The following is a 12,460-nucleotide window of genomic DNA, read 5'->3' as shown; positions in this document are numbered from 1 at the left end:
GCTGTTGGTTGTGTATTGATTTGTTTTGTGTTGGTTTTATGATTTAATATTTTGAAAAGGTGAAGCTGTTGTATTTAATTTTTTTTTTTTAGTTATTAATTCAGGTATGCTGGGTTGCTCTGCAGTTTTCTTTGTGATGGTGAAATCACTGTGGATTCCAATGGAATGTGGATATGGGTTTCTGTTTGTCATAAAGATGGTTTAGAATTTGAATCAGGATGTATTATGGTGGCTGAATGTGGTTTCTTCTATTGGATGAGTGAGGTTGTTGGCAGAGAAGGTGAGAGCAGAAAAGAGGAAGAAGGAAAGCTCCCTGTTACTAGGGGAAGTTTCTAGGGCTTTGATCAGGCTGTTAATGATGACGTTGTACTGTTATTCACAGGCCTGCACCTCAATTTCAGCAAAGACTCCAGTTGTTAGGTGGTCACCACTTTCCACCAGGCTCAGACATATGCAAAAACCCTGCTCCTGAGGCCTCTTGGTGCCAGAAAGTTGACCCAAGACAGCTGCCCAGCTCTGCAATCCACCGAGGAGTTCCTCTCTGAGTCCACCTACCTGTGCTGCCAAAGATTCTCTTGGTTTCATTCGCACTGGAGTTGGGCCAGTGCCTGCTCACACCCTGTGGTCCCAATATTCCTGACAAAGTCAAGTGTGGGCCCCTCAATGCCACTAAGCTGACCCAAGCTTGATTTGTGATCTTCTGTGGGGGCACCTCCTCAGGTCCACTCTCTTGCAGCACCAGTGGACTCTCTTTTTGGGTTTCAGAAGCTCTGGATGTGCTCGTTTTCACCTAACTGATCCAAGTTACCAATAAAATCAGGTGCTGAAGGTAAATCTTGGAGGTGATCACTGGTATGCTGGTGTGGTTGCTGGTATGCTGGTGTGGTGTGTCTTCTTCCTTCACTGGGGAGGTCTCAGATAGCCTTTCTCACCTGCCGGTAGGAGCTCCCCCAGGGAGGTCTCCAATGGCCTTTCTCAGCTGCCTGTCAGTGCTCTGCAGGGTAGATCTCCTGATCATGTTATTTTTATCCCCTGTCCCTTTCTCCTTTCTAATTCTGCTCCCTTGAGTTTGGTGCTCTCAGACTCAGTGAGCTGTTCAGAATCCCTACTTCAAACCTAGTTTTTCAAGCACTAAGATGCTAGAGGAAATTAGCATGGTGTTTACTGACGAGACTCCATTTTGAACTCTGAGAACTGTTCAATTCTTTATATGGGTTAAATGAACAGTATCCACAGAGTTTAATGTTCCCTGGGTTTAAACACTGGTTGAAGTGGGATGTCCTATTGAAGTGTCAAATTTGGATGGTGTTTTTTCTCATTAAGCAAGTTCTATTCTTGCCGAAAGGTATTTGTTTTTTCCTTCTGCAAAAGGGATAACATTGTCACAGCTTGTAGAACTCCAAGTGAGAGAGGCAAGAAAGCTATTAGTCCTTACTTCTTTCCTACTCCATCCCTATGTAAGGATGTAAGGCATCCTTTCCAACTTCTTGTAATTTTGTCTTTGCTGTTGATTTTTTTTTTAAAGAAAACACCATCAGCAAAGAATTTTATATTGTACTGACTACAATACAAATGATACACTTCTTTTCTTCTTGCTTTCCTCCTTCCCCTAGTTCTTCTCCAAAGTATTGATGTTTACCACTTATCCAGGACTTTTGTAGTTGGTAAGATATAAGAAAACAAAACATTAAGACTCGCTCCCTGCATTTGATAGACTCAGAGACTAGTAGGAAAGACTAACACCTTAATCAACACATGCAATAAAATATATTAAGTGTCAAAATAAATGGTTATGGTTTTAAATTGAGGATTTAGAGAAGGCAGCAACAAGGATGATGCACAAGAAATCTATGGATTTTCACATGTAAGGATAACTAGAATTTGGTATGTCTAAAGGGTAAGCACAATAATGGTGGATACTGAGAAAAAAAAGTAGGAGAAATAACCCATGCATTGATCATGAGATATTGCATTCAAAATGCTTTGTTCATAACCATACTCTTCATGATCAAAAAAGTGACTGACATATAGTAAGCATGCAATAGGAACTGATGATTAGTAAACATGTAAATGAATGAATTAACTAGTAAATGTAGAAAATGAGGAACATAAATTAAAACCCCGTGTAATTAAGCCCCATTAGAACAGGCATTACGTTTGTCTGCTCATCAAGTGACTAGAGCAATGGTGTGATTATAGTAACTACTCAATGAATATTTGTAGAATTAATGAATGTCATCTTAACAATAAAATGCATTTAAGTAAGCTCGATAACTAATGATGCTGACACATCTATAGGGTTTGGAAAAGAATATAGAAGGTTCTATTTTAGGTACTTTTCCTATCATCAGAAGATTTCTATTTGCAATGAATTTTAGTGTAATTGATTTGTGTGTGTTTATTCGATTATTTTTTCAACAATTATCCACACTATTATTCTCATTTAATCCACACCACTCAGGAGTTATTTGTATTATGGGATATTCTCAAATAACAATAACATTAACTGAAAATAACAATATCACAAAATTAACAATAATTCCTTATTCTAAGTTTATTTTTAATCCATATTCAAAATGTACTTGTTTCTTTAACTATATAAAATATTATTCAGTAAAATAAGGATTCAAAATATGTCTGCATACAGTATTTGGTTGATATATCTCTGAATTTTCTTTTAAACTATAACTATTTTCCATTCTCTCAGTTTTTTGTTTGTTTTTTTGTTTGTTAAGTGATTTATTACATGAAGAAACTAGATAATTTACTCGTTAGAAGGTTCACATTCTGAATTAGGCTGATTGCCTATTAAGAATGGTGATATAGCAACTTCTAGAGAGAATAATGAGCTTTTTACATTTTTTGTATTGCTATGAACTCATGGATATGTATATATTTAATGTTTTCATGCATTAAGGTCAGTTTTCCTTCTAATGCTCAAATTGTTGCTCTTTGGTCAGTTGAACCTCTTGAAGTTTGTAATTGTGTATGTTAGACATGATTCTAAGAATCTCATTTTCTGATTCAAGAAGACATTGATGCATCATCTTGTCCATTTCCTTTTTCTGACCTAGAATCAGAGATTTCTCCTAAAGGTCTTGTTTTTTCTAATCAGGAAATAGTAGGTAGAGGCTACAATGTGAATTCTGAGGATAGTAATTACTGAAAATTTGCCATTACTTATCATTATTTTCCAGGGCAGAGCTGGGAAATGTATAATTTTAGAAAGAGAAATATAAATCAAGTCTTCATACTGATACTTTTGAATTTGGTATTACAGATTATTTTCACAGTTTTTATATTTGTGTATCCTTTTTTTCACCCTAAGGAGCTCTGGTGGCGTATGGGGTAAAGCATTTAGCTGCTAACCAGAAGGTTAGTGTTCAAACACACTAGCTGCTCTCCCAAAGAAAGATAAAGTGATCTACTTCCTAAAACATTTATAGCCTTGGAAACTCAATGGGAGCCACTATGAGTTGATAGCAGTGGGTTTGGTTTATTTGCTTCTTGTACCCTGAAAATTTTGACTGATAATGACATCAGTACAATTAAACATTTGAACTACATTTCTCTCAATACATGAATTCCAAATTAGCAATACTAATATTACTATTAACAAGATAATAAATGCATTTTAAGATTCTTTTGCATTTTATTCTTAATATATTATACTTGATGCAGAGACAACATACTGTGTTTCAAAATTACTTTAAATATAATTCTTCTCTGTCTATACCTCCAAATTGATATACAATTTGATTGATTCAACTTTTTTATTGTTTCTTAAATTAATCTTTGTCTGGATATTAATAAGCAAATTAAATTATTAGTTCAGATTCATACAATCTGTGTGTAATCTGTGTGTGCTTTTGCTTTCTAGCCATTTGATTCATTCCTCTGCTTTGTTTACATTTTTGCTTGCATCTTTGGTTTTTATTTTTATTTCTATGGTGACTTTAGTAAATGCAATCTCAGTCAATCTAGACTTCAAGGAAAAAAAAAAAAAACTAGACATCATCTATCTTTTGTCTTAGTCATTTCCTTACATATAAGCTAGATATGTGGGAGGTCTGGTAGCATAGTGCCTAAGGCACTTGACTACTAACCAGAGGGCTGGTGGTTCAAACTCACCAGCCACTCCTCAGAAGGAAGATGGGCCAATCTACTTCCATAGTGATACTGCCTCGGAAACCCAAGGAGGGGTCGCTATGAGTTGGGGCTGACTCTACAGCACATAACATCAACAACATCTGTAAGTGTAGAGAAAGTCTACTTTTAAGATATATCAAACAAAGTAACTTGATTCCCTAGGGGAAGTTTCATGAAAATGTCTGAATATATAGAGATATATTAGACATTAAAAAGCTATATCCATCAAGTTATGGCATGAGAAAAATAGTTTTAATGAGGATATATACTTTTTTTAATAAGATTTTGAAAAGGAATTAATTGACTCTGTATATGTGCCTTGCACATTTAGTGGCTAAATATAATATGAAATCAAGCCTGAGATAATGAATCCACATGTATTGATGTTTTACAGATTGCACAGGCTTGTGGAATATACTCAAAAACATAATTGTATGGATGAATCTACATTCAAGAAAAAAAAAAATGTGTTTTCTTGCCTTGGAAATATTTCATATAATTTTTGAGTAAATGCTAACCAAAAGGCCAGCAGTTCTAACCCACCAGCTGTTCCATAGGAAAGGGATGAAAGTACTCTGCTTCTGTAAAGATTCACATCCTTGGAAACTCTAGAGAGAAGTTCAATTCTGCTTTATAGGGTCGCTATGAGTCAGAATTGATATGATAGCAAGTGGGTTTGTTTTTTGTTTTAAGTAAATATGTGGCTGCTCAATGGAATAATAATTTAACTGCTTTATAGGTTTTGATTATTTTGCATGTAAATAGTGACATCAGTAGAAGTGGAATTTTTCAACTTCTCTTAAGAGATCTGTGTGTCCTTGAAGTTTAGATTTCAGAAGTGACAAGAATTTGTTCCCAAAATATAGGCCTTAGAATGTAATTAAGATGACTTGTTCAAGAAAATGATGTCAAACCCTTAAATATGCCTAAGGACTGGAAGAGAACTGACTTGGATATATATATATATATATATATATGACATGTAGTATCTCTTCAGGAAAAACAGATGGGGGTAGCTGAAATACAGAACTCTCAAGAAGCAAGGAGGATCCTCTTGGGTCAATCCTATGGTCACTGAAAACCCAAAGGAAGGATGTGTGTATCTGTGGCTCAACAAGAACAGCAAGAATAGCTCTAGAGAACTATTGTCTCACCAGAAGCCATCGTGGCCACTGAGGACCAGAAATCTCCTATTCCTCCTTCACTTCCCATTAGACTTGATTGCATAAGCCCTGTGTTTCTTATACTACTCAGAAATGAAAAGTAAAGCATTAAAAGTCACTATAATTACACTTCACTCCGACATTATAAGTATGGGCTTGTGACCATTTCAAGTTTGATTGGAAATATTTAGATAGGTATATAGATAATTATTATCTCTAAAGAATCATGGAGCAATACATGTCAGAAACATACATATATAGATGAATGAATAACACTATATAAAGTGATATAACAGTGAGTATGAATTAATTTTACAGAACTATCCAGAGAAATTCTGAACTTTTTCACTTCAATTGTGTGTACCTGGGTCTTATAAATGGATTGTGATTTATCATCTAAGCAAGATTCAACTTGTGGTTTCATGAAAATTGATGACCCATATCAAAGTCTGTAAGACTATATCTATTGAAGAAAGAGACTGGGGAGAAGAAACTGTTTAAAATGCATAAAAATATTGGCCCTGACCATAAATACTGCAGTAAATTTATGATCAAATTCACAGATGGCAAGGGCAGCAGCTACTGAGAATAGGGTTTTCAAGCATCTTATTCCCAATTCAGCCATTCACTACTGAGGTAAAACAGACTATAAAATTAACTGTCAATAGCAGCATAAGAGTGACTATTGGGCTGGGTATGTGTGGCACAGTGCACGGATATAGTTCTTATCTCAGGGTGTCAGGAGCAAAGTGCATTTCAGAGCTGTGCACGTCACAATCATTGGACTGAATAATACAGTGTGTTTCTAAAAAACTTTCTTTTCAGTTCAATTTTGCAAAGATGCCTACCTCATCAGAGCCATCTGCACAGTCAAAATCTCCATCACACCAAAACCTTGAAGAAACACAGTCCCCATTGGCACAGAGAAAGTCTTTCAATGTACAAGTCTGTGGCTCTAGGGATGGAAAATAGCACAAGGTTATTCTCTTATATAAGACTGCATTCTAAAATCTATATGAAATACTACATGAGGTAGCATTAAAGGGAAAACAAAAGAGGTTAGCCAAGTAAGACCAATAAATTGTTTAGAAAAAAATTCCCATGAAACATCTATGGTATATAATATAGTGATTTTTCAAATTTATTTTTAAAGTCATGAATAGAAAGCAGTGTAACACTAACATACAAAAAAACAAAAACAAAAACAAAAGACAAAAGGGAAATAGCTTACTGCTTAATAAAAATACAGAAACAAAGTAAAATGAAAAGGATGTAAATCTACATATTGTTGCAATGTAATGATAATCTTCTGTTTTTTGGAGTTGTAAGTCATTTTATGTGCTTACTTTAAGTAGACATTTTGGGACTTTCTTCATCTGCCAAATACACCCATGAGGCTGGTTATTAACTGCAGAGTGAATTGCTTTTTATTATGTATTCTAATAACATTATAATTCTTCTGTTTTGTCCCTGGAAAATCCTTAGTTCATGAAACAATAAAGGTATATAAGAGATTATTACACATCTGGATTTGAGGACACAAAAGAAGGTTATTTTCTTTGAAACTTCCTATTTTTCTATGCAATTGTTTGCTTATGTCCTGTATTATTTGACGTCTTCTAGATGATTTGTTAGTATTCATCTGAGTATGCCTTCCTGTTCCATCCCATGGAGGACTTAAGCCAAACAGCATGACTTACTACTTGGCTTAAGTCTTATGTGGACTAAGGTTCATCTGGACAGTGAAATAGGGCTCCAGAAATCTATTCTGGCAAATAATCAATATGACTGCTGACAGATATCTCCTGTTCAGTTTCTGTATTCTAAATAAATTAATAACTTGCACAATGAAAGACCCTATTGTTTTCAACAGCTATTTTTACAGTTGTCCCACACATACAATACTATTCCTACCATGAGAAGAAGGAATATGTGAGAAATATTACATTTAAGAAACACCCACATGAAATCTAGTATTTTACATAAATTTTGTGAATAATTCAGCCAGTGGCTGGGTTATTCTTCCACACAATCACTTAATTTCTACCAATAGGGAAATATATCATTTGGTATCATGAGGACTCCTAAACTATATAAATATCCCCATGGAGAATGCTGGAAGAACTGTGCAAATAATAAATTATACCAGAGTATTCTGTTAAGACCTGGGCCTCATTTTCTTATGAAATGTGATTTTTTAGGCTATGAATAAGAAATATGTCACTCAGTAGAATGGAAAAAAGGCCACCATGAGGATGATTTTCCTTTTGTCTCTACACTCTTGTATGTATTTTATACTCTTTTATATGCCAGTATTTATTGTTTTCTTTCTTTTGTTTTTAGAATGCATTCACACATATTGCATTTCTTTATCTAAAACATTCTTATCAATAGTAATATTACTGCCTGTGATGATAACAATTGATAACTACCATGCTTGTTATTGTTGTTGTTGTGAGGTGCCATAGAGTCACGTCTGACTCATAGCAACTCTATGTAAAACAGAATGAAACAGTGCCCGGTCCTCTGCCCACCTCACAGTCCTTGCTATATCTGAGCACACTGTTACAGCTGCTGCATCAATCCATCTCATTGAGGGCCTTCTCCTTTTTCAGTGACTCTCCATTTTACCAAACATGACATCCTTCTCCAGGCAATGGACTCTTCTGACAACATGACCAAAGAAGATGAGATGAAGTCTGACCATTCTCACTTCCAAGGAGCATTCTGTCTGCAGTCTTCCAGGAAAGATTTGTTAGCCCTTTTAGCACTCTATGATACTCTTAGTATTCTTCTCCAACACCACAACTCAAAAGCATCAACTCTTCTTCTGTCTTCTTTATTCATTGTCCAGCTTTCACATGCTTATGAGACAATTGAAAATACTGTGGCTTAGGTTAGGTGTACCTTAGTTTTCAAAGATATTATCTTTGCTCTTCAGCACTTTAAAGAAGTCTTTTACAGCAGATTTGCCCAGGACAATATGTTGTCTGATGTCTTGACTGTTGCCTCCTATGGTGTTGATTGTGGAATCAAGTAATATGAAATCTTTGACAACTTCAATCTTTTCTCCATTTATCACGATGCTGCTTATTGTTTCAGTTGTGAGGATTTTCATTTTCTTTAAGTTGAGATATAATCCATACTGCAGACTGTAGTCTTTAATCTTCATCAGTATGTGCTTCAAGTCATCTTCACTTTCAGCAAGCAAGGTTGTGTTGTCTGCATGTTCCAGGTTTTTAATCAATTTTCCTCCAATCCTGATGCTGAGTTCTTCTTCATATAGTCCAACTACTCAAGTTATTTGCTCAGCATATAGATTGAATAAGTATGTTGAAAGGATACAACCCTGACACACTCCCTTCCTGATTTTAAAGCATGCAGTATCCTCTTGTTCTGTTCAAATGAGAACCTCCTGGTCTATGTACAGTTTCCTCATGAGAACAATTAAGTGTTTGGAATTCCCATTCTTCTCAATGTTATCCATAATTTTCTATGATCCACACAATCAGATGCTTTTGTATAGTCAATAAACCACAAGTAAATGTTTTTCTGTTTTTTGTTGCTTTCACCCAAGATCCATCTGACATGAGCAATGATCTACTTATTGAGTATTTAGATTAGGCATTATTTACAGTTAATAAATTTAAATGGACTCAGTGATTATAACTCACAACAACACCATAAGGAGTAGTGGATAAGGCACTTGGCTGTTAATTGTGAGTTCAAAAGTTCAAACCCACCAGCAGCTCTGAGGAAGGAAGATGGGGCTGATCTACTTCCATAAAAATTTACAACCTCAAAAACCCAATGGTGGTCACTATCAGTCAGAATGGACTTGATGACAGTGAATTATTTTTTTTTTTCAACAACACAAATAATGACTATACATATGCTGGACCTCACCAGAGGGTATATGCAGGAATCAAATTGACAGCATCAATGAAAGAGACCATGAGAAGCTCAATTGTATTAGTTAACCTAGGGAGCAACTGCTGAATAGACCATCAATTGCTCAGATCCAAGTTCAAGTTGAAGCTGAAGAAAATTAAACCAAGTCCAAGAGAACCAATGTACAACCTTGAATACATTCCACTTGAATTTGGAGTCTATCTCAAAAATGGATTTGATGCACCAAACGCTAATGACCAGAGAGGTGTGGAATGATATTAAAGACGTCCTACATGAAGAAAGCTAGAGGCCATTGAAAGGAAAAAAAGAAAATATCCAAATAGATGTTAGAAGAGACTGAAACTTACTCTTGAGTGCAGAGTAGCTTAAGCAAACAGAAGAAATGATGGCATAAAAAAGCAAAAAGGGGATTTCAAAGGGTGGCTTGAGAAGACATGGTAAAACATGATGATGAAATATGCAAACTTAGAGTGAGAAAATAAAAAGGGAAGAACATAATAGGTATTTCTCAAGCTGAAAGAACTTAAGAGAAAATCCAAGCCTCGAGTTGCAATGTTGAAGGACTTTATGGGCAAAGAACTAAGTAATGCAGAAAACACTGACCCCCAAAAAATAGAAGGAATACAGAGTCACTGTACCAAAAATAACTGGTCAACATTCAGCCATTTAGGAGGGAGCATATGCCCAATAACCACTAGAACTGAATGAAGACTTAGAACCATGGTGAAGGCATTGTTGGAAAACAGCGTTCCATGAATTGGTGGAATTCTAATTCAGCTGCTTCAACAAACAGAAGAAATGCTAGAAGTGCTTTCTTGTCCTTGTCAAGAAATTTGGGAGACAGCCACCTGGCCCACCAAATGATAGAGATCCATGTGTGTACCAAAGAAAGAGAATGAAACAGAAAACAGAAATTTTAAAACAATATCATTAATATTACATGCTAGCAAAGTTTTGCTGAACAAAATTTAAAAAAAAAATGGCTTCAGACATACATCGACAGGGAGCAAACAGCAATTCCAACAGGATTCAGAAGAAGATTTAGTATGAGGGATATCATTGCAGATGTCCAAAAGCATAGAATACCATAAAGATATTACCTATGCTTTATTGACTTTGCAAAGGCATTCCATTGTGTGTATCATAAAAAAAAACTATGGATAACATTGCAAAGAATGAGAATTCCAGAACACTTAATTGTTCTCATGAGGAACCTGTAAAGAGTCTGTTGTTCAAATAGAACAAGAGGATATTATGTGGTTTAAAACTGGAAAATATTTCTGGCAGGATTGTGTTCTTTCACCTTACTTATTCATTTTGTATGCCAAAAATTATTCTGAGAAGCTGGGTTACATGAAGAAGAAAGCAGCATCAGGATAGGAGGAAGGTTCATCAACAATAGCAGATGACACAATCTTGTTTGCAGAAATGATGATGATGAAGATCCAAGGCTACAATCATCAGTATGGATTACACCTAAACTTATAGAAAATGAAAATCCTCATGACTAGACTAATAAACATCATGATAAATAGCAACAAAATTGATGTAAAGAATTTCATTTTTTTTTTTTTTTGAATCACTGATCAATGCCCACGGAAGCAGTAGTCAAGAAAGCAAATGACATATTGCATTGTGCAAATCTGCTTCAAAAGTACTCTTTAAAGTGTTAAAAAAAAAAAAAAAAGATATCACTTTCATGACAGAAGGATGTCTGACCTAAGTCATGGTATTGTCAACTGTCACATATGCATGTGAAAGCTGGACAATGAAAAAGGAGGACCTAAGAATAATTGACACATGAAAATGATGGTGTTGGCAAAGACAAAACAAAAAACCACACATAGATAGACAGATATAGATAGATTGATACGTTAATCATATATATACCATGGACTTCCAGAAGAGTGAATAAATCTGTCTTGATGGAAGTGCACCCAGAATTCTCATTAAAAGTGAGGATGGTGAGATTTCATCTCACTTTCTTTGGACATGTCATTAGGAAGGACTAATGATTAGAGAATGATATCATGTTTTGTAAACTAGAGGACCAATGAAAAAGAGGAAGATCCTCAATTAGATAAATTAACACAGTGGCTGCAAAAATAGGCTCAAGAACAAAGATACAATGGACCTCAGTCTTTACAACCTTGAGACCAGAAAAACTAGATAGTATCTAGCTACCAATGCCAACCACTCTGAAAGGGATCAAAATTGGAGATCTTAGTTAGAGAGGATAAACGTGAAACAAAACTCAAAAATGACCAGAACTACTGGTCAGATAGAGAGTGGTAGAACCCCAGAGACTGTGGCCCCTGGTTATCTTTTGGGTCTAGAAATGGACTCGCTTCCATGGATTGGATCTCAGCCCAACAGTAGAAAAACCTACATGCAGAACTCCTACCCCAGGGATATGTACTCACCTACCCTAGGGAGATGTCCCCCTTGGATCAATCATCCATGAGTCATCAGAGGGGCAGCATTCACATTGAGAGAAAGGTGGACAGACAGGAATGCATAGATAAGAAGGACACAGGGAAGGTGTAGTCACAAGGAGGAGAGGGGAGGAGAGTTTTTTTATGGTTGGAGATTGTAATGTTGTTGTTGTTATGTGCCATCTAGTCAGATCCGACTCATAGCGACCTCTCACTATGAAAGTATATTGCTCCATCTTCCTTCCAAGGAGTGACTGATGGGTAATAAGGGCTGTGAAATAAAATGTGCATGAACTGTTGAATGTAAAACAAATCTGCTTTGTAAGTTTGCACCCAAAGCACAATTCAAAAAATAAATTAAAAAAATAAGAGTGGACAAGGGCAAGGCACTGGAGCCAGATGTGGCCTGGTTTTAATGCTGATTCTCCTTCTTTCCAGCTGTGTCTATTAGACAAGTTACTAACTTCTCTGTGCCTTTGATTCCACAGTGTCTCCCTCATGGGAATGTGCAGGAATTAAATAAATGAATATTTGTGAAGAGTTTAAAAAAGGAAAATAGCCTCAGACATAGCAACATTATGGGGATACCATGGGGCCAGGCAGTATTTCATTCTGTTACACATAGGGGCACTATGAATTGGAGCTGATTGGATGGTAGTTAACATTATCTGGTGATGTAGTGGTTAAGGTACTTGTCTGCTAACCAAAAAAAAAAAAAAAAAACCAGTGGTTCATACCCACCAGCTGCTCTGCAGAAGAAAGATGGAGCAGTGTGCTTCCATAAAGATTTCTAGCCTTGGA

The 12,460-nt window shown here is 35.8% G+C and overlaps 1 protein-coding gene across 1 annotated transcript in view; it reads right to left on the bottom strand.

The window, feature by feature from the left end:
• Window positions 1-12,460, bottom strand: part of LRP1B (LDL receptor related protein 1B) — a 1,967,638-nt gene that overhangs the window by 232,370 nt on the left and 1,722,808 nt on the right. Inside the window, exon 68 of the mRNA XM_007946050.1 lies at window positions 6,161-6,267. Coding sequence (XP_007944241.1) covers window positions 6,161-6,267 — 107 coding nt within the window. The remainder of the gene's footprint in view (window positions 1-6,160; window positions 6,268-12,460) is intronic.

This window comes from Orycteropus afer, unplaced genomic scaffold (genome assembly GCF_000298275.1).
Source record: "Orycteropus afer afer isolate SDZICR_OR568_19922 unplaced genomic scaffold, OryAfe1.0 scaffold00148, whole genome shotgun sequence".
In the NCBI taxonomy this organism is placed as follows: Eukaryota; Metazoa; Chordata; class Mammalia; order Tubulidentata; family Orycteropodidae; genus Orycteropus; species Orycteropus afer.
This window is presented reverse-complemented; position numbering and strand designations above follow the sequence as displayed.